A 22036-nucleotide genomic window follows, 5' to 3' on the forward strand; every position below is an offset into this window, starting at 1 on the left:
GAAGCTCAGGGACAGTGCCCGGGCCCTGAGTTCAAGCCTTGGACTGGCAAAAAAAGAATATTACAACTTAATACAAGACCAAACTATATAAACTGCAGATATACACTGAGTAAATAATGTATATCTACCAAAAACAACTGAAACCTTAAAAGGCTTTGAAATAAAACCTAAATAAACAATAAAATAACATTCCCACTTATAGAAGATTTGATGGGTTTTGTTAAATGGTGAAATATTGGATGGTAAGACAGCAAGAAGAGGCAGAAATCAAAGTCTTAAAGGACTTCAGTTTTTTTGTTTTTATTTTTTGGTTTCGGGACAGAATCTTGTGTTGCCCGGGATTGCTAGAATTAGGAGCATGTGCTACCATACCTGGGTCTGACTTTCAACATCCTAAGATGTCCACTAATGAAAGTATAAAATTAATACCTCACTATATACATTTTTACCTCATCTTTGTTTGGTCCACTAAAGATGGCACAGCCTATAAATTATATGCAGAAAGCCATCTTTTTCCCATTTTTAGGTGGCTATTTTCCCACTGATAACAACACTGAAGTTTGTGCTGCCTTGAGCTCTATCAAGGTATGGCATGATTTTAATGTGGATCTGAGGTCATAGTATAGATGACTGTAAGCAGAATCATAGTTTCTGACAGTTCTTTACGAGTTGTCCTGTTCTTTCTCTTCCACAATGAGTACAGTATCCACAGTTATTCCTATATCGGCCAGGGAGCAGCCTTCCTCCACCTCCAGAGGCTTCCTGGGGAAGGACGTAGAAAGGCTGTAGAGAGATGGATGGTATCCAATTTTCCTCATCCAGTCAAACAAGACCTAGAAGATAAAAAGCTTATGACTATAAATGCTGTACACTCAGGTTCCTCTAGGTCACTGTGACGGTGACACCTTAAAGCTCCGTCCCTGTGAAATCATGTCCCGAGAAAGACTCCCAAGCCTTTCTAACTTTCTAGAGTTTAAAGGAGAATAGCATGTCATAATCACTAAAACGTTTTTAATACCTTTTATTCCAGACCAAGTGTAGGGTTTGCTGGTATCTGACAGCAGAAGTGTTTTATCATTACAAAAGCCTCATCCATGCACAGGGAATGGAGAAAGTATTCAATGAGCAGATTGAGAATAAAAGGATAGCATTTTGGGGAAAAGTTATTTAGATCAGAATCTAAAACAACGCAACACACCAAAATCACTTAGGAGTGTTGGCAGCATGGCTTAAGCAGTAGAAGGCCTATCTAGCAAGTACAAAACACTGAGTTTGAGCCCTAGTACTAACCCCCCAAAATAAAGTCACTTACAAACTATTACAAGACATATGCCCACACACAACTCCCTTATAATAGCCTGACTTTTCCATGAACCAGTCCTATAATGCTGATACATTTTCTGTCTGCCATATTTACGCAAGGCTCTAGGTTTGAACCCCAGCAACAAAACATCAATAAAGAACACTGAAGCATAGCAGTGAATACATGTAATCCCAACTACTTGGGATAGAAACCTAGAAATTTGTGAGCAGTAACATAGCAAGATTGTGTTAATTCCTATAATCATCAAATTTTCTATTTACTACTGGGGACAGTGACTCACATATATAATCTAAGCCCCAATACTAAACTAATAAAAAAATAAGAGCAAGGTTGAGACTCTTTCCAAAAATTACTGAAGGTCTAGGAATGTGGCTTCAGTGATAAGAGTGCTTGCTTAGCATGCATGAAACCCTGGGTTCGGCTCCTTAGTACCACAGAAACCGAAAAAGCCAGAAGTGGCACTGTGGCTCAAGTGGAAGAGTGCTAGCCTTGAGCAAAAGAAGCTCAGGGACACTGCCCAGGCCCTGAGTTCAAATAAAAATAAATAAACAAGGCAAAGGGTTGGAGGCATGGCTCAGCAGTAGACTACCTGCCTCAAAAGCACAAGGACTTAATTCAAACTCCAGTACCAAAGAAATTAGAGCTACTTAGGTAGATGAGATCCAGAGGATCTCAGTTCAACGCCAGCCTGGGCTCATGTTTACAATCCTAGCTACTCAGGAGGCTAATATATGAGGATTGAGGTTCAAAGCCAACCAGGTCAGAAAAGTCCTGTAGACTTACCTCCAATTACCCAGGAAAAATCTGGATGTGGAGGTGTGGCTCAAGTGAAGAGTGCCAGCCATGATTGAAAAAGCAGGGGAAGAGCACAAGCCCCAGTACTACTGGCACAAAAAAAAAAAAAAAAAAAAAAAAAAGGCCAGCCCATGATTCCACTACCAAAATAACCAGTGAAAAGTAGGGCTGAAGATATGACTCAAGTGGCAGAGCAGCAGCCTGGTAATCAAGCCAAGCAAAGTGTAAAGCCTTCATTTCAAATCCCTATACCATTAAAAACAAAAGGTGTATGACAGTAAGCTGGGCGCCAGTTGCTCACACCTGTAATACTACCTACTCAGGAGGCTGAGATGTAAGGATCACAATTCAAAGGCAGGTAAATCTGTGAGACTCTTATCTCCAATAAACTACTCAAAGCCAGAAGTGGTGCTGTGGCTCAAGTGGTAGAGCACTTGCCCTCAGCTGAAGAGCTCAGGGACAGTGCCCAGGCCCACAGTTCAAGCCCCACAATGGACCAAAAAAACCAACAAAAAATACATGACAGAATATTCCAGAGGAACATCATATGATTTCAAGTATAATCAATCCCTGATTTCACCTGCTAGTCACCATCCAAGAACTACTGATATTTCATGTAATGTTTCTGTCCTAAGTTTCATTTTTAATTTTACTATTTGTTTTGGCTGTGCCTGGAATTGAACTCAATGCCTTGCACATGCTGAGAGTATCAGCTCTATTGATAAGCTACATCCCCAGCTATGTCATAATTGTAAAGGTCTGTAATTTACCTAGTCTTACGTCCATAGACTGAATTCTCATAAATGGGGGTAGAGGGGAGAGGGATTTTCAAAGCATCTTACTTGCATTCATTTATCTCCCTCTCTCTCTCTCTGTCTGCCTATCTCTCTCTCATATACTAGGGCTTAAATTCAGGGCATCAAGATCTTGGGCTTTTTCCACTCATACAATTGGCCATGTCCCCATTTTCAACTTCTTGCTGAGTCTCTCAGATTTGTCTCCCTGGGTTGGTTTAGAACCTCAGCCTTTAAATCTCAGTCTCTTGAGTAGCTTAGATTATAGGCATGAGCCACTGGTGCCAGCTGTCATTCTTTTTTTTGTTTGATTGACACATGGTGTTGCTATATGGCCCAGCCTAGCCTCAAACTTGTGATCCCCCTTTCAGCCTGTCAAGTGCTGGGAGTGTCAATACGTGCCCACAATGCCCAGCTCTTAAAAGAGAAGTTGTGTGAGTATGGGTGTTTGTGCATGATAATGGGTATGGAAACCTAGTCCTTGGAATGCTAGGCCAAGACTCTACCGCTGAAGTGCACCACCAGCCCTACATGTATTCTTCCTTTTTGGCGATACTAGGGTGAGTTTACTCAGGGCCTCTGACTTGCTAGGCAGGTACTCTACCATGTAATCCACTCCATCAGCCACTTTGTTACATTGGCTTTTTCAAGATAGAATCTCATTTTCTGGCCAAGCTGGCCTAGCCTATTTGTGCTTCCCTTCTTCACTAGGATTAGAATTGCACTCCCCTGCTCCAAACCAGTGTTTCTCCAAGAGCTGGGGGTGGCAGCCAGGTGCCATCCCCCCCAGCAATTGGTTAAAATGGAGAAATGGAGTCTGAGGAATATTTTTGCCTATAACCTCTTCCCCCCCACCCAGTCCCCTCTTCCCAAGTACCTAGGAGTACAGGCTTGAGCCTGGCTCCGACAAGTGTTTGTAACTCATATATAATTTATGTTTAAATATATTTAGAAATGAAAATAAGAAAAATATCTGTAACTGGCTTTTGGCATCACACTTTTTCTCCTATTTTTCTGTTTTCCAATTATTTCTAATACAAATGAAACAAGATCTCTCCATTAAGGCCAAAGGAAATAAGCCCTAAAAACTAATCTGAAGCTGCATACTGGTGGCTCACACTAGCTACTCAGGAGGCTGAGACCTTAAGGATCGCAGTTTGAACCCAGCCCAGGCAGGAAAGTGAGACTCTTAATTAATCACAGAAAAATCCAGAAGTGGCACTGTGACTCAAGCAGTAGAGCGCTAGCCTGGAGCAAAAGAGCTCAGGAACAGCACAAAGACCCAGCATTCAAGCCACCCAGACTGGAAAAAAAAAAAAAAAAAAAAAAAAACCTGATCTGAAAATTACATTTGAGCAATGGGACATAAGCTGATAATCCACCAGGGATAATGGGATCAAAGCAAATACTGTTTACTTCTTAAGGATTTATAATGCCTATGGGCTGGGAAGGTAGCTCAGTTGTAGAGTGCTTGCCTCGCATGCAAGAGGCCCTGAGTTCAATTCCTCAGTACCACATACACAGAAAAAGCCCAAAGTGGGTGCTGTGGCTTAAGTGGTAGAGAGAGCTAGCTTTGAGCTGAAGAGCTCAGGGTCTGTGCTCAGGCCCAGAGTTTAAGCTCCACGACCGACAAAAAAAATATAATAATAAAAAAATGCCTTACCACGGGCTGGGAAGGTGGCTCAGTGGTAGAGTGCTTGCCTTGCATGCATGAGGCCCTGGCTTCGATTCCTCAGTACCACATAAGCAGAAAAAAAAAAAATGCCTTACCTATAAGCTGACTATTGGATACATGCTGCAGCTGGACAGAAAACTTAACACAGCAGCAGGATAACTACTAGTTGAAAATTTCCAAATAGCTAATAAGATTTAAAATGTTTTGAACACTATTTATGCCTGAGGTAACAGGAGTGCCAATTAATCCGATCTCATCAGCACATGGGGTACTGTAATGTCACACTGTAGCCCATAAAGATGTACAATCACTATGTGCCAATTAAAATCTAGAAAGAAAGAAAAAGAAAGAAAGAAAGAAAGAAAAAGAAAGGAAGAAAGGAAGAAAGAAAGGAAGAAAGAAAGAAAGAAAGAAAGAAAGAAGGAAGGAAGGGGAGGGAAGGAGGGAGGGAGGGAGGGAAGGAAGGAAGGAAGGGAAGGGAAGGAGGGAGGGAGGGAGGGAAGGAAGAGAGGGAGGGAAGGGGAGAGAGAGAGAGAGAGAGAGAGAGAGAGAGAGAGAAACTTGTTGTGCTGGTAGCCAGTAGCTCACACCTGTAATCCTAGCTACTGAAGAGGCTGAGATCGGGCATCATGGCTCTAAGCCAGCCAAGGGCAAGAAAGTCCAAGACTCTTATCTCCAATATACTTCTCAGAAAAAGCCAGACGTGGTGCTGTGCTCAAGTGGTAGAGTAACAACGAGATAGAGCTCAGTAGTATACTGCTCACCTAGCAAGTCTAAGCCCTAGATTCGGTCCTCAGCTCCAAAAAACAGGAAGGCTGCCCAACATGCCTAGTTATCCAAATTTTGCAAGTCAAAACACCTACAAATGTCTGAGACTACACTTCTCCCATAAAATTCCTCACTTACCTGTGAACTGCAAGACTTAAAGAACCTTCTCCTCAGGACATTCCCACTTGGACATCGGAGAGCAATGGTTATTACCTGAGGAATAAGAATGTTCATGTAAGCCAGGTGCCAGTGGCCAGCATTTATCACCCTACCTACTCAGGAGATCAAAATGGGAGGATGGCAGTCTGAGGCCAGCCCACAAAGAAAAAAGATCCCATCTCAACCCACAGCTGAGTGCAGTGGCACGTGCCTGTCATCCCATGTTTACAGTGCCCTATAATAGAACTAAGAAACTGGACTGCAGCCGGGCGCTGGTGGCTCACACCTGTAATCCTAACTACTCAGGAGGCTGAGATCTGAGGATCAAGGTTCAAAGCCAGCCTAGGCAGGAAAGTCAGTGAGGCTCATACCTTCAATAAACCACTCAGAAAACTGGAAGTGGAGCTGTGGCTCAAGTGGTAGAACGCTAGCCTTGAGCTGAAGACCTGAGGGACAGTGCCCAGGCCCATAGTTCAAGCCCCACAACTGACAAAAAAAAAAAAAAAAAAAAGCACAAAGCCCCGAGGTTGAAACCCCAGTACTATCACCAAAAACTATTAGACATCTATGCACAGAGAAAAGGCCTTGCTCAATGATCCTTTCTTCCTTACTCACTCTCTCCTTTTTTTTTTTTTTTTTTTGGGGGGGGGTCCAGTTGTGGGGCCTGAACTCTGAGCCTGGGTGCTGTCCCTTAGCTCTTCAGCTCAAGGCTAGCACTCTACCACTTGAGCCACAGCGCCACTTCCAGCTTTTTTCTTATGTGGTGCTGAGGAATCGAACCCAGGGCCTCAGGCATGCAAGGCAAGTGCTCTACCACTGAGCCACCTTCCCAGCCCCTCTCTTCTCTTTCTTTCTCTTCATTTCACACTGGGGTTTGAACTCAGATCTCTACTCATGAGTCTCCTCTAGCTGTGCTTTTGTCTGCAGTACACTCAGGGCTTCAGCAAGTGGCCTAGGCACGTGCCTCCAGAACGACTTCATGACTACATCAAATTTGAAGGTGGCAAAAGGAGGATGAGTAGGATGAATATGGCTAGAAAAAGATTGCCCGCATCTAAGCAAGCTGAACAATGAAACGTGCTGACATTATTTGGGGAAGAGAAAAGGGGCGATGTCTCCAAGAAGAACAGTTGCTAAACTTGCCCAACATGCCTGAAGCCCTGGGTTTGATTCCTCAGTACTGCATAAAAAGAAAAAGCCGGAGCCGAGCACAAGTGGCTCACACCTATAATCCTAGCTACCCAGGAGGCTGAAATGTGAGGATCACAGTTCAAAGCCAGCCTGGGCAGGAAGGTCCATGAGACTCTTATCTCCAATAAACCTCTAGAAAACCAGAAGTGGCGCTGTGGTTCAAGCGGTACAGCGCTTGCCTTGAGCTGAAGAGCGCAGGGACAGCGCCCAAGCAGATTTCAAGCCCCACGACCGACAAAAAGAAAAGAAAAGAAAAGCCGGAAGTGCCACTGTGGCTCAAGTGGTAGAACACTAGCCTTGAGCACAGAGAGGCTCAGGGACAGAGCCCAGGCCCTGAGTTCAAGCCCCAGGACTGGCAAAAAAAAAAGGGGATGGGGGGAGTGCAAGGTGCCAGTGGTTCACATCTGTAATCCTACTCAGGAGGCTGAGATCTGAAGATCACCATTTGAACCCAGTTGAAGCAGGAAAATCATGAGACTCTTCGCTTCAATTAACTACCAAAAAGCTGGAAGTGGAGCTGTTGTTCAAGTGGTAGAATACCAGCCTTGAGCACAAAAAGCTAAGGAATAGCACTTAGGCTCTGAGTTTAAGTCTCCCAGTAACAGCACACCAAAAAAAGGAGAAGAAATGTAAAGCTCTAACAGTTCTTTCTGGATACACTGTCCAAATGTCTTACGTGCTTTGGACTAAGCTAGCCAAGGGTAAGAAGGCTCTAGAGCCAGGCACAGAAATTCATGCCTGCAATTCTAGCTACCCAGGAGACAGAGATCTGATGGCTGCAGTTCAAAGCCAACCCGGGTAGGAAATTTCGTATACAACTCTTACATTTAATAACCAAAAAGCTGGAAGTAGAACTGTGGCTCAAGGTGGAAATAGCTTTGAACAAAAAAGCTCAGGGGCGGCACCTAGGACCTGAGTTCAAGCCCTAGGTTCAGCAAAAATAATAAGAATAAAAGCACCAGGAACAGCAGCTTAGTACAGAAGGAGCAGTCCCGGCTGACCAGAAGAGCAGCCAGCTTACACATAGCTACAGTCTTCCTCTTCTCTTTTTTCCCAGGGCCTCATGCATACAAGGCAAGCACTCTACCACTGTGCCACCTTCCCAGGCCAGTCTTCTTTAAGGTGAGAACTATAAGTTGTACCTATCTGCTTATTTTGATTCTGTTTTAGTAAGTAGCTCATTTGCTGACTTCAAGTTCCAGAAAAGTCCATATGTACCATCTCACTGCCTATGGCAATGGGTGGCTTTAAAAAGTAATCCAAGCCCAGCGCCAGTGGCTCACGCCTGTAATCCTAGCTACTCAGGAGGCTGAGATCTGAGGGTCACAGTTCAAAGCCAGCCCAGGCAGGAAAGTCTGTGAGACTCTTATCTCCAATAAAAACCACTAGAAAACTGGAAGTGGCATTGTAGCGCAAGCGGTAGAGCGCTTGCCTTGAGCTGAAGAGCTGAGGGACAGTGCCCAGGCGCAGAGTTCAAGCCCTAAGACAGACAAAAAAAAAAAAAAAGTAATCCAGCAGACAGCAGGCTAACAAACTCAAGCTACCTTTTCTCTCTAAGCTCAAGTTCAGACAAGACAGGCTTACTTGATGTTAAAGAAAAGAGGAAATAAATGTATTTTATTATTATTTTTTTTGGTCAGTCATGAGGCCTGAACTCTGGGCCTGGGTGCTGTCTCTCAGCTCTTCAGCTCAAGGCTAGCGCTCTACCACTTGAGCCACAGAGCCACTCCGGCTTTTTTTGCTTTATGTGGTGCTGAGGAATCAAACCCAGGGCCTCATGCATGCGAGGCAAGCACTCTACCACTGAGCCAACTTCCCAGCCCTTAATTTTTAAAGGAAAAAAAAAAAAGCTTACTTCTTCATCTGTTTCAGAAGGTTCTTCAGGTAAATCAGGAACCTAAAGAAATATGAGTCATAGAGAAATGTAAATATTTTTTAAAATAATTAATAATTACAGTAAAAAGACTCCCTTTCAATATAGTTTGAATGCAGCTAAACTTAGTAAGTTTTACTTTTAGTATACATCTGTAAAAAGGTTGTGATAGCCAGGCGCCAGTGGCTCACGCCTGTAATCCTAGCTACTCAGGAGACTGAGATCTGAGGATCCCGGTTCAAAGCAGGAAAGTCCGTGAGACTCTTATCTCCAATGAACCGATAGAAAACCGGAAGTGGTGCTGTGGCTCAAGCGGTAGAGTGCTTGCCTTGAGCTGAAGAGCTAAGGGACAGCGCCCAGGCCCAGAGTTCAAGCCCCATGACACACAAAAAAAAAAAAGAAAAAAAGAAAAAAAGGTTGTGATAAAAATGAAGTAGCTCAGCTGGGCACTGGTGGCTCACGCCTTTAATCCTAGCTACTCAGGAGGCTGAGATCTGAGGATCGCGGTTCAAAGCCAGCCCGGACAGGAGAGACCGTGAGACTCCTATCTCCATTAAACCACCAGAAAACCGGAAGTGGCGCTGTAGCTCAAGTGGTAGAGCGCTCGCCTTGAGCTGAAGAGCTGAGGGACAGCGCCCAGGCCCAGAGTTCAAGCCCCACAGCCGACCAAAAAAAAAAAAAAATGAGGTAGCTCAGTGGTAAAATTCTTGCCTAGCATGCAGAAGGCCTTGGGTTCAATCCCCAGTACTGAAAAAAGGTAAGTAAAAGAAAATGAGGGCACAATCAATAAGCAGCTCTGTGCTAACAACAAATTATAAAAACAGTATTTGAGCCAGGTGTCAGTGGCTCACACCTGTAATCCTAGCTACTTAGGAGGCTGAGATCTGAGGATCATGGTTCAAAGCCAGCTCGGGCAGGAAAAGACGTGAAACTCTTATCTCCAATAAACTACCAGAAAATGGGAAGTGGAACTGTGGCTCAAGTAGTAGAGTGCTTGCCTTGAGCTGAAAAGCTGAGGGACAGTGCTCAGACCCCGAGTTCAAGCCCCATGAATGACAAAAAAAAAAAAAAAAAAAAAAAATCTGAGATGACTGGCACCAGTCTATACACATATAAAGATTTCTGCTTGCCCTTAGGTCCTACACCAAGGTTATTTCATGTATATACAAATATTCCAAAATCTGAAATAGTCTGGTCCCAAGAATTTCAGATAAGAAATACTCAACCTATAGCAACTTTTAGCCACTCACAAGTCATAATGTCTTAAGTTACCTAATAGGAATATTTCCCTTAGTAAATATTGTTATTTCTCATTTCTACATAATCTAAGTATTTCTAAGCCTATTATAACTTATAGCTTTCCTCTAAATTTGGTTCAGAATCTTAACATTAAATAGGCCAAGCAGGGGCTGGGAAGGTGGCTCAGTGGTAGAGCGCTTGCCTTGCATGCATGAGGCCCTGGGTTCGATTCCCCAGCACCACATAAGCAAAAAGAAAAAAAGCTGGAAGTGGCGCTGTGGCTCAAGTGGTAGAGCGCTAGCCTTGAGCTGAAGAGCTGAGGGACAGTGCCCAGGCCCAGAGTTCAGGCCCCACGACCGGACCCAAAAATAAATAAATAGATAGGTCAAGCAAATCATAACGAAGTTGATCACTTGGTAAGGTGGTCAGAGCCACAATCCTAGTGTGCCAAAACGTGTTGTCAGGGGGTAGGGGTAAACAATGCACCTGCTTCTGCCAGGGCCATTCAGCAGGTGGTGAAACTTCCGTTACAAGTTTATCCAAGTTCCTTCTCTTTGCAGCTTCTCTGTTTGATGTTTCAGAAGATGTCTGACTCGTATTTCCTATCACCAAATCTTCATTACCCTGCTCAAAAACAAGAGAAAAGTTCTGAAGACATACTTTCTATCTACTTTATTATACTCACAATGGTGAAACCATTATCTCTCTGGACAACAAAACAGCGCTTAAATGTGTTGCAGGTGATCCCCATATCCGGTTCTGAGGTTCCCTCTGATAGATGAAAGGCTGGTGAGGCGCTTTCTACTCTGGATTAATCAACCCCTAAGTTTCTCAGCAGAATGCAAGAAGGAAAAAAGCCTGATTGATATCTTTTCCTCCTTTCAGTGAAGGAAAGAAGTAGGAAGTGTTAAAGCTTCTGCCTTCAAAGACTGAAAATAGAACATCTATACTAAGGAATGGAGTATGTTACCATGTAAAACTTCCACTGCTCAATGTGGCATCCACATCTGGTTATATAGAAACATTCATTCTCATTTTCAGCAGGGTGCTGGTAGCTCACACCTGTAATCCTAGCTATTCAGGAGGCTGAGATCTGAGGATCACGGTTCAAAGCCAGCCCAGGCAGGAAAGACTGTGAGATTCCTATCTTCAATAAACCACCAGGAAACTGGAAGTGGTGCTGTAGCTTAAGTGGTAGAGCACTCACTTTGAGCTGAAGAGCTGAGGGATAGCGCCCAGGCCCAGAGTTCAAGCCCCACAACTGACCAAAAAAAAAAAGAAACATTCTCATTTTCAAACTTAAGCTTTTACTTTCCATTTTGATCACTGTAGGAGACAAATATTTTATCCCAGGAATTAAAAAGATTATTCTTTATTTATACTATTATGATGATTAATCACGGCTGTTCGTTTGACTGGATTGAGAATCACCTGCTCAATTAGTAAAGCAAACCTCTGGGCTTGTCCAGAGACCACTAGATCTTGACAACTCTGACCTAATGAATGGATTAACCCTTTGCTGGATTCATAAATGGCACTACTGGGAAAACCGGAAAGTGGGGCCTAGTTGGGGGGAAGTAAGTTACTGTGAGCTGTATCTACCTTGCCCTAGACTTTACTGTGTGACCTTTCCTCCGCTTTCTGGACACCATGAAGTGAGCTGCTCTGCTTTGTCCTTACCTTCCCACTAGGATGGACTGACACCTCTAAAGCCCTAAGCCAAAATAAACCTTCCTTCCTTTTAGTAGGTCTCTCTGGTATTTTAGTCAGAGCTACTCAAAAATAACACATCTACTAAAACTGTTGCCTTAGCAATATAACTTCCTAAAACATCAAATTCTTAACTATGGGCTCATTAATTTAATAACTTTTAAGTAAGACTAAGTTCAGTAACTCCTTTTATTCACAGCTACTAACCTTCTAAGAGAGAAATTTGTCTTTAGCAGACTAACATACCATTTAGTGAATTTATCTCCCTTTGTTCTTTTTTTTTTGGTCTCCTTCCTTCCTTCCTTCCTTCCTTCCTTCCTTCCTTCCTTCCTTCCTTCCTTCCTTCCTTCCTTCCTTCTTTCTTTCTTTCTTTCTGCCAGTTCTGGAGCTTGAACTCTAGGCATGCTGACCTTTTGTACTTAAGGCTAACACTCTACCATGTGCACCAAAGTTCCACTTCTGGCTTTTATTTTTTAGTTTAGTGAAAGTAAACAGTCTCATGGACTTTGCTGCCCAGGCTGGTGTTGAACTGCGATCCTCAGATCTCAGCCTGCTGAGTAGCTAGGATTACAGGCGTGAGCCACTGGCTCCTGGCCCCCCTTCCTTTGTTCTAAGACAAAGTGGTGGAGAGGAGTGCTCATGCTCACGCCTGTAATCCTAGCTACTCAGGAGGCTGAGATCCGAGGATCGCAGTTCAAAGTCAGCCCAGGCAGGGATATTCTTATCTCTAATAAACCACCAGAAAACCAAAAGTGGCATTGTGGCTCAAAGTGGTAACACTGGCCTTGAGTAAAAAAGCTCAAGGACAGCACCTAGGCCCTGAGTTAAAGCCCCACAACCAAAAAATAAATAAATAAAAGTAAAAATACAGTGGTAGAAGGAACATGAGGAATAGGCATTAAGGGGAGTTCAAAACCAACTTGAGCTACATAATGAGACCCTGTCTCAACAAAACAGTAAGATGTATCCCAGTGACTGGAGAGGCTAGTACAAGATTACTTCAGCCCAGGTAACATACACATTATGTTGCCATCTTTCATATCACTTTTATTATCTACTCTTGATTATTTTGACATTATTTGCCATTATGAAACAGAGACTAAGAATCCTGTTGGACTTTTGTTGAATTATTTTCTTTACAAGATGACAAAAAGTACAGTATAAACGGGAATCAAAAAAACAAGCATCTTTGGAACAGAAAAGGCCATCATAGAAAATCTGTAGCCAGCTACTTTAAGACCGAATGTCTTGGCCAGGTGAGCTAGTGGCTCACCCCTGTAACAGATTCTAAGGGATGAGATGTGAGGATGAATCACCAGGTTCAAAGCCAGCCTGGGCAGAAAAATCCAAGAAACTCTTACCTCTAACCAGAAAAAACAAACGCCAGAAACAGAGGCATGGCTCAAATGATAAGAGTGCCAGCCTTGAACAAAAAGTCCAAATGGGAATGCAAGGCCCTGGTTCAAGCTGCAGTACAGGCACCAAATAAAGTCTTTAGGATATCCTTTTACTCTGTAAGAAAACTTAAAAATCTAAACTTCCATTACCAAGTAACAAAATTTGTAATCAAAGCTGAAGAGGAGAATAAAAAAGCTAAATTGCCTTTAAAAACAGAAACAAGGCAGTACTGGTGTGGCATGCCTATAATCCTAGCTACACAGGAGACTGAGATCTGAGGAGCTCGGTTGGAAGCCAGCCTAGGCAGGAAAGTCCATAAGACTCTTATCTCCAATTAATCATAGAGAAAAGCCAAAAGAGAAAAGGCTCAAGAGCTAGACTTGAGTGAAAAGAGCTCAGGGACAATACATAGGCCCAGAGTGCAAGCCCAGGACCAGCCCTGGAAGGAAAGTCTGTGAAACTTTTTTTTTTTTTTTTTGGGTCCGGTCCTGGGGCCTGAACTCTGGGCCTGGGCACTGTCCCTCAGCTCTTCAGCTCAAGGCTAGGGGTCTACCACTTGAGCCACAGCGCCACTTCCAACTTTTTTCTTTTTGCTTATGTGGTGCTGAGGAATGGAACCCAGGCATGCAAGGCAAGTGCTCTACCACTGACCCACCTTCCCAGCCCAAGTCTGTGAAATCTTATCTCCAATAAACCACCAGAAAACTGGAAGTGGCACTGTGGCTCAAGTGGTAGAGCACTAGCCTTGAGCTGAAGAGCTAAGGGACAGCGCCCAGGCCCAGAGTTCAAGCCCCACAACTGACCAAAAATAAATTAATTAATTAAATTTTAAAAAAAAGACAAACATGAACTATAGATCTTACTTGAAGGAAAGTCAGAATTTCCTTAAAACAGTGATTACTCAACAGTTTTCTGAGAGACAGCTTTGCAATAAAGCTTTTCTATTTAAGATATGTGCTCTTTAGAAATCAAGAGTTAAAAACTTTATAAACAAAATATGCTGAGTATAAACTGATACATAATCATTGTCAATGAAGGCTGGTAGTCAGGCGCCCGTTGCTCACACCTGGAATGCCAGCTACTCAGCAGGCTGAGATCTGAGCATCTCAGTTCAAAACCAGCCAAGGCAGCAAAGTCCTCAAGATTTCATCTCCAATCAACTGGAAAAAAGGTGAAGGAAAGGAACGACTCAGGTAATACATTACCATAAATAAAAAAATCAGAGTGTAAGGCTCTGAATTCAAACCTTAATACCAACAACAACAACAACAAAAGACTCCTATAGCAAAGACTAGTGTCACAGTTTAAATTTTATAAAACTCTGTGTGTGTATGAAACATAAATAAGATTCAAAATATAAAATGAGAGTATTTTCTAACCCCAAGTTTGTGACCACTGGTCAACTTCCAGGTTTCACCTGTGATTTGATAAAAGCGTTCTTCCATTTTTTTCAATTTCATTTCTTGCTGAGGTTTTAAAACATTCTCTATGTATCTGCTAGCCTGTTCAAGAAAAAAAAAAAAAAAAGAGTGCTATTAGTATAGTGTTCCTAAAAATGTACACTGTCTATAAATTAATTATAAATTAGAACCTGATTAGAAACTGTTTTCACAGATTCCATTCTGTCAAAAAAGGAGCATCCTCCATTTCTGAACCTATCTAAATATTTGCATTTGTATACAATGCAAATAAAACCAAGTGTTCTATTCTTATGATTATGTAGCAACATATAGCTATATTTATGTATTCATTTATATCTTTATTTACTTACTTTTTTGAGGGGGAGGTGGTCCAGTCGTGGGGCCTGAACTCTGGGCCTTGGCGCTGTCCCTCAGCTCTTCAGCTCAAGGCTAGCACTCCTACCACTCGAGCCACAGTGCCACTTCCGGCTTTTTTCTTTTTGCTTATGGGGTGCTGAGGAATCGAACCCAGGGCCTCATGCATGGAAGGCAAGCGCTCTACCACTGAGCCACCTTCCCAGCCCCGCTTAGTTGAATTTATTAAAAATATCTATATAGGGAGCTGGGAAGGTGGCTCAGTGGTAGAGCGCTTGCCTTGCATGCCTGAGGCCCTGGGTTCGATTCCTCAGCACCCCATAAGCAAAAAGAAAAAAGCTGGAAGTGCTGCTGTGGCTCAAGTGGTAGAGTGCTAGCCTTGAGCTGAAGAGCTGAGGGACAGCGCCCAGGCCCACGACCAGACCCCCCCCCCCAAAAAAAAAAACATGCTTTTCTCATGTTACTGGGTCCTACAGCAAGAACTTATTTGGAAAAGTATTGATTATACAGAACCGTAATGGTAACAAAGTATATGGAAGAGCAAGAAGCCAGGAACACATGAAAGGAGAGAGGAAGTATAGGCAAATGCAATCATTATATTCATTGTACAATGAGTAAAAATTGAACCTAGTAACTTGAGGGTAGGGATAGGGTAAGTTTAACATTAATCAAGATGCACTGTACTTATAACTTGACTTCTAGAATTAAAACCCCTTTGTACAACTACTTAATAAGACTATTTTTAGCCAGGCGCCAGTGGCTCATGCCTATAATACTAGCTACTCTATAATTCTAGCTACTCAGGAGACTGAGATCTGAGGATTGCAGTTCAAAGCCAACCCAAGCAGGAAAGTCCATGAAACTGTTATCTCCAATTAACACCAGAAACCTGGAAATGGTGCTGTGGCTCAAGTGGTAGAGCACTTGCCTTGAGCTGAAGAGGTAAGGGACAGCACCCAGGCCCAGAGTTCAAGCCCCACAACTGACAAAAAAAAAGTGTGTGTGTGTGTGTGTGTGTGTGTGTGTGTGCACGCACGCGCTTTACCTTTTCACCCTGTGCCTCTTGTTGCCTTTTTCTTACAAGTCTTTGTCTTTGTTTTAGTTCATTCTCTTCTTCCTCCTTCTTCTCATCTTCTAAGAATTGAACACATTTTTTAAAAAAGCTTCTAATTACCATTTTTTCTTAAAACAGTCTGTAGAGTTGAACAGTTTGGAAGGCAAACACCTTTAAAAAACCAGATTATAGGCAGGCACCAGTGGCTCACACCTGTAATTTTAGCTACTCAGAAAGCAGAGATCTGAGGATCATGGTTCAAAGCCAGCCTGGCAAAGAAAGTCCTTGAGACTCTTATCGCCAACTAATCAGAAAAAGCTGGAAGTAGCACTGTGACTCAAGCAATAGAGTGCTAGTCTTGAGCAAAGGGATTCCAGGGACCGTGCCCAGGAGCAGCGCGCACACACGCACACACACACACACACACACACACACACACACACACACACACACACACACACACACACACACACACACACACACACACACACACACACACACACACACACACACACACACACACACACACACACACACACACACGGTAAGGTACAACACACCTAGGCCCTGAGTTCAAACCGCAGTACTGGCACAAGTAAATAAGCAGTTAGGTGACAGAGATGTACAATTTAAAATTAGGGAATCTACAATGTAACAACTTAGAATAATAACTCCAAAACTACATATAAGATAGGCTGGGAAAGTGGTTCAGTGGTAGAGTTCTTGCCTAGCATGCATGAGACCCTGGGTTCCATTCTTTTTTTTTTTTTTTTGTCCTGGGTGCTAAACTCTGGGCCTGGGTGCTGTCCCTCAGCTCTTCAGCTCAAGGCTAGCGCTCTACCACTTAAGCCACAGCACCACTTCCAGCTTTTTTCTGCTTACGTATAGGTCCTGAGGAATCAAACCCAGGGCCTCATGCATGTGAGGCCAGCACTCTACCACTGAGCCAACTTCCCAGCCCCCTGGGTTTGACTCTTTAGCACCGTATAAAAACAGAAAAATGGTGCTGTGCTCAAGTGGTAGGGTGCTAGCCTTGAGCTGAAGAGCTGAGGGACAGTGCCCAGGCCCAGAGTTCAAGCCCCATGACCAACAACAACAACAACAACAAAGTACATAAAACCTTTGCACTCCTCTTCCCTCAACCAGGAACACTGCCTATGAATCCTGGTTCTTTCCCATAATGAGGTCTCAGCTCAGAAAGCCATTCCCCTTCTCCCTGCCTCTTACCCCAAAACTCCTTCCCCCTGGTTACATCTGCCCAATTTATGACTTTCACAGAATCAGTCAGCAGGTGTGTGATGCAGCACATGGTGAGTGCTCAGTAAATATTTCTTGGAAAAACAAAAAAGTACATACCAGAAAAATATGCTGTTTCTATAAATGTATAGTCCATTCAAAATAATCATGACTGAAGTCGCACTGACTACTCCCTCTTGAAATTACACATCACAAATCAATGGTAAAACAGTTCTTAAAATGCAAAATTGCTGTTAAAAACAAAATGAAATTTGAATAGAAGAGCTGAAAGAGTAGCATAAATAATGAACTTACCTCTCAGATAAACTTGGGAAGATTTAAATGAATTAAGCAATGAGGTCGTCACGGAAATAATTAAAGTAAGAAGTGCAAGCAGTAAGAAAATCCGGCCACACAGCAAAATGAGATCTTTAATTCCTTAGAAAGGACAAAATAAAATAAAATTTAAAACATATTTCTCAAAGGGAGAAAAAAATGACTTTTTTTTGTAGGCCCTGAGTTCAAGCCCCACAACTGACAAAAAAAAAAAAAATAGAAGAGTCTCAGGCCTTTTCTACCAGGGCTGGCTTTGAACTGTGAACCTCAGATCTCAGCCTGCTGAGTAGGATTACAGGCATGAGACACTACACCCAATTAAAAAGAACTTGTTTTGCTACTGGTAGTAACTAGTAATAGATTATTTAAGTTATAAAGCATGGAAAACAAGCTATACAACGGTCTATGCTCCTTTTAACATTGTTTTGTTTTGCTTATTTTGTTTTACAGGGCTGGGGATGGAAACTAGGATGTCGTGCACAGAGCTATACTACAGAACTACATTTCCAGCTGTGAGTTCTAAAATTTCTATTATGGTTTTTGTCAAATATTGTGCGTTAGGCACTAAAATTCATTATGTTTGTTGTTACCAGAAAAAGTTTCAGAAAACAATTCTAGAATAAGCATTTTCTCAGCTACGTGCTAGGGGCTTATTCCTACAGTCCTAGCTATTTAGGAAGCTGAGCTCTAGAGGATGGAGGTTAAAGCTAGCCTGACAAAAAAGTTCCATAGACTTCAAAATAACCAGCAAAAAGCAGGGCTGGAAATATTGCTTGTGGCAGAATGGCAGCCCCACAAGCTCCAATCTGGGTACAAACCCCAAAACCAATAACAATCACAAAAATCTTCCCCATTAAGTATGTGGATAATTGTAGTAACTATGTTACAAAATATCTTATCAATAATGCTTAAGTTCTGGATTTCTTTCTCCCCACAGACAAAGAAACACTAATCTACATAACTAGAAATCAAGTTGTGAGAATCTATCTGTCAAATTCTAGCTCTAGGGCTGGGAAGTGGCTCAGTGGTAGAGCACTTGCCTTGCATACCAGAGGCCCTGGGTTCAATTCCTCCACATAAGCAAAAAGAAAAAAGCCAGAAGTGGCTCTGTGGCTCAAGTGGTAGAGCGCTAGCCTTGAGCTGAAGAGCTGAGAGACAGCGCCCAGACCCAGAGTTCAGGCCCCACGACCGTACCCAAAAAAAAAAAAAATTCTAGTTCTGTTTAAAAGTCATTCTCAATGAAAAAACAATTCTCATCTTTTTAGTCAGTACTGAGATAAAATCCTATGCCTTGGGGCTGGGAAGATGGCTCAGTGGTAGAGCGCTTGCCTTGCATGCCTGAGGCTCTGGGTTCGATTCCTCAGTACCATATAAGCAAAAAAAAAGAAAAAAGCCAGAAGTGGCACTGTGGCTCAAGTGGTAGAGCGCTAGCCTTGAGCTGAAGAGCTGAGGGACAGCGCCCAGGCCCAGAGTTCAGGCCCCACGACTGGACCAAAAAAAAAAAAAAATCCTATGCCTTCAGCATGCTAAGTAGACCTCATCACAGAGTTACACTCCATCAAATTCCAAATTAAATTATTATTTACATTTTTGGAGGAAAAGAGAAACAATTCAATCTTTACTCTGACACACTATTTAAAGAACCCAAGTGAACAACTATTTCAAGAAAATAAAAATATATTTAAAAAATAATCATCATCATAAAAAATAAAGAACCCAGGTAAAGGTTCCATCAGCCCTGAGTGAAAAAAGCTAAGGGAGAACATGAGGCCCTGAATTCAAGCCCTAGTACCAGCACACATAAACAAACCCACCACCAAAGATCGAGAGAAAGTCTTCATTTAGATAACACAAAATTCATGTGAGGGGAACAAAAAAAAAAAAAAAAAAAAAACTCAAGCCAGGGCCAGTGGATCTAGCCTGTAATTCTAGCTACTCAGGAGGCTGAGATCTGAGGATTGCAGTTCAAAGCCAGCCCGGGCAGTAAAGTCTGTGAAACTCTTAATTCCAATAAACCACCAGAAAACGGATGTGGCATTATGGTTCAAGTGGTACAGCACTAGCCTTGAGCTGAAGAGCTCAGGGACAGCACTCAGGCCCAGAGCTCAAGCCCCATGACTCACAAAACAAAACAAAAACCTCAAAAGCCAGATGCCAGTGGCTCATTCCTACAATCCTGGCTACTCAGGAGACTGAGCTCTGAGATCACGGTTCAAATTCAGGCTGGGCACTAAAGTCTCTGAGACTCATCTCCAATTAACCACCAGAAAATTGGAAGTGGTGCTGTGGCACGAAGTGGTAGAGTACCACTTTTTATTTTTATTTTTTTATTTCCCAATCCTTTTTTTTTTCTTTGAGATTGATTACATAAATTTCACAAAATTCATAGAATTGTGGGATTGTGGTACTTAAAAAGTCTCACACACACATTTTAACCTTCACTAGGTGCATTGCCATTATCATGATCTATAAAGCTTATAGTCTCTACAAACTTTGACAGTACAGCTATTTTTTTCCAGATCAGCTGATATGTACATTTCTTTCCTTTTTTTGGGGGGTGGGGGGTCCGGTCGTGGGGTCTGAACTCTGGGCCTGGGCGCTGTCCCTCAGCTCTTCAGCTCAAGGCTAGCGCTGTACCACTTGAGCCACAGCGCCACTTCCGGCTTTTTTCTTTTTGCTTATGTGGTGCTGAGGAATTGAACCCGGGGCCTCAGGCATGCAAGGCAAGCGCTCTACCACTAAACCAACTTGTAAACTGTTCCTCCTTTTTCATTTCCTCTCTCCCATCACTGCCCTAGAGTTGCTCGGTTCAACTTCATCAATGTCCAATGCAGCTGATAGCTCTGAGCTTTTTTGGTTTTTGTTTTTTGTTTTTTTATTCAGTTGTGGGGCCTGAACTCTGGGCCTGGGCGCTGTCCCTCAGCTCTTCAGCTGAAGGCTAGCGCTCTACCACTTGAGCGTCAGCTCCACTTCCGGCTTTTTCTGCTTATGTGATGCTGAGGAATTGAACCCAGGGCCTCTTGCATGCAAGGCAAGCGCTCTACCACAGAGCCACCTTCCCAGCCCCATGGCTTGAGCTTTTTAAAAAGGCTTTAGGACAATTCCCCTGAGTTCAAGCCCCAGTACCAGCACATACAAAGTCATTTCTCCTCCCTAGATCCCAGTTCCCACCAATGGAGAATGGGTATTAAAAATAATCATACTTTCAGACTAAAAATAAAATGTAGACAGTACTGGGAGACTGATGGAAAAAGTGACATTGATCACTCATAACCTAATTTTCTGGAAATGAAAACTTTGGTGAGAGGAAAGTTTAGCTGCTTGAACTCTGGGCCTGGGCGCTGTCCCTCAGCTCTTCATCTCAAGGCCAGTGCTTTACCACTTGAGCCACAGCGCCACTTCCGGTTTTTTTCTAGTGGTTTATTGGAGATAAGAGTCTCATGGACTTTCCTGTCGAGGCTGGCTTTGAACTGCCATCCTCAGATCTCAGCCTCCTGAGTAGCTAGGATTACAGGTGTGAGCCACCGGTGCCCGGCTTCAGGGCGTTTTCTATACACTTAGAAGCCTCCACTTTGGAATTGGATGGCAATTCTGTTACTGTTGCTTAGCTGGAACCCCCCCCCCTCCTTTTTTTGGTCAGTCATAGGGGCTGAACTCTGGGCCCGAGAGCTGACCCTCAGTTCTTCAGCTCAAGGCCAGTGCTCTACCACTTGAGCCACAGCGCCACTCCCGGTTTTCTGGTGGTTTATCGGAGATTAAGGACTTCCTGCATGGGCTGGCTTTGAACCTTGATCCTGAGATCTCAGCCTCCTGAGTAGCTGGGATTGCAGGCGTGAGCCACGGGTGCCCGGCTTTAGCTGTTCGTTTGTTTTTAATCCTAGGTTATTAGCTTCAGGGTCTGGCCCTTTTGATGTTTGTATAAAATACATAATTTCCCCAGTCCCATCGATGTGTCCTGCCTCATCATGACGAGAAAGCACAGTAATTGGCGACGGTGAGGGGCCTTCCCGCCTTCCGTGCTCAGCAGAACCCTCAGCCGGATCCCAGAGGATAGCGTTCGGCTCCAACTGCGGCGCGAGCGCGATGCAGTCTGGGAATTGTAGTCCGCACCGCGGCGCCGTGACGGGAAGGAGATGGTTCTACACAACATACGAGAGAACATAGCTGTGAGCACCAAGGGGGAGCAGTCAACGCTTACCTAGTCCCGGGATCCCACGCCTGAGCTCCAGACACAAGAGAGGGACAGCAGAGAGCAGGAAAATGCCAACGACCGCACGAGAAGCCATGACGGCAGAAGTCCCGCGTCTGGCAAAGGGGGACCGCCCCTTCCGGTGACGCGCTTCCGGGAGTGGGAAAAGCGGGCTGGGAGTCGAGCTTTAAGTCTGGGCCGCTGAGCTTCTGAGCTAAGCCGCCCTATTTGTGAACTCGTTCTGCCCCAGAAGCAATCCAAGTCACCTCCCTTAGCCACAGACATCAGGGCTGCTGGGGACTGTGGGAGTGGTGCTTCCTGGAGGAGAGGCGGGCCTAGGAACTGGTGGGATGAGAAAGGTGTGAGTGAACTGAACTGAAAGTCGGAGTCCGTGCAAGCTGTGAGAAGCAGCCCGGACCCTTGACCCGGTGCAGCTGAGGCTGACAGCTCTTAGAACGTTCTAGGCCCCTCCTTATCTCCCTCCCTTTTATCGACACTAGACAGCTCAAAAGCAGGGCCT

The 22036-nt window shown here is 43.7% G+C and overlaps 1 protein-coding gene across 2 annotated transcripts; it reads right to left on the reverse strand.

Moving 5' to 3' along the window:
• Nucleotides 1–284: 284 nt before the first annotated feature.
• Nucleotides 285–21641, reverse strand: Ubxn8 (UBX domain protein 8). 2 transcript variants are annotated; one of them, XM_070016241.1, is made up of 8 exons: nucleotides 21526–21641; nucleotides 17307–17429; nucleotides 15747–15835; nucleotides 14306–14428; nucleotides 10305–10442; nucleotides 8562–8603; nucleotides 5495–5569; nucleotides 285–833 (listed from the first exon to the last, which is right to left on the reverse strand). In XM_070016241.1, exons 1-8 carry the CDS (start codon nucleotides 21611–21613, stop codon nucleotides 663–665), a joined length of 849 nt encoding a protein of 282 aa, XP_069872342.1. In that variant the 5' UTR covers nucleotides 21614–21641; the 3' UTR covers nucleotides 285–662. The 2 variants fall into 2 exon arrangements, with proteins under 2 accessions (XP_069872342.1, XP_069872343.1); XM_070016242.1 differs by lacking the exon at nucleotides 8562–8603.
• Between the last annotated feature and the right edge of the window lie 395 nt (nucleotides 21642–22036).

This window comes from Dipodomys merriami, unplaced genomic scaffold, assembly GCF_024711535.1.
Source record: "Dipodomys merriami isolate MVZ:Mamm:240054 unplaced genomic scaffold, mDipMer1.0.p SCAF_12, whole genome shotgun sequence".
Taxonomy (NCBI): domain Eukaryota; kingdom Metazoa; phylum Chordata; class Mammalia; order Rodentia; family Heteromyidae; genus Dipodomys; species Dipodomys merriami.

What these genes read in the sequence shown, in the direction of transcription:
- Ubxn8 (XM_070016241.1), bottom strand. Translation starts at nt 21,613, where the DNA reads ATGGCTTCTCGTGCGGTCGTTGGCATTTTCCTGCTCTCTGCTGTCCCT. An exon ending in CTTCTGAAACAGATGAAGAA is followed by an intron (nt 5,570 to 8,561) that starts GTAAGCTTTTTT and finishes CTTATTCCTCAG; the next exon opens with GTAATAACCATTGCTCTCCG. An exon ending in TTAAGTCTTGCAGTTCACAG is followed by an intron (nt 834 to 5,494) that starts GTAAGTGAGGAA and finishes TTTATCTTCTAG; the next exon opens with GTCTTGTTTGACTGGATGAG.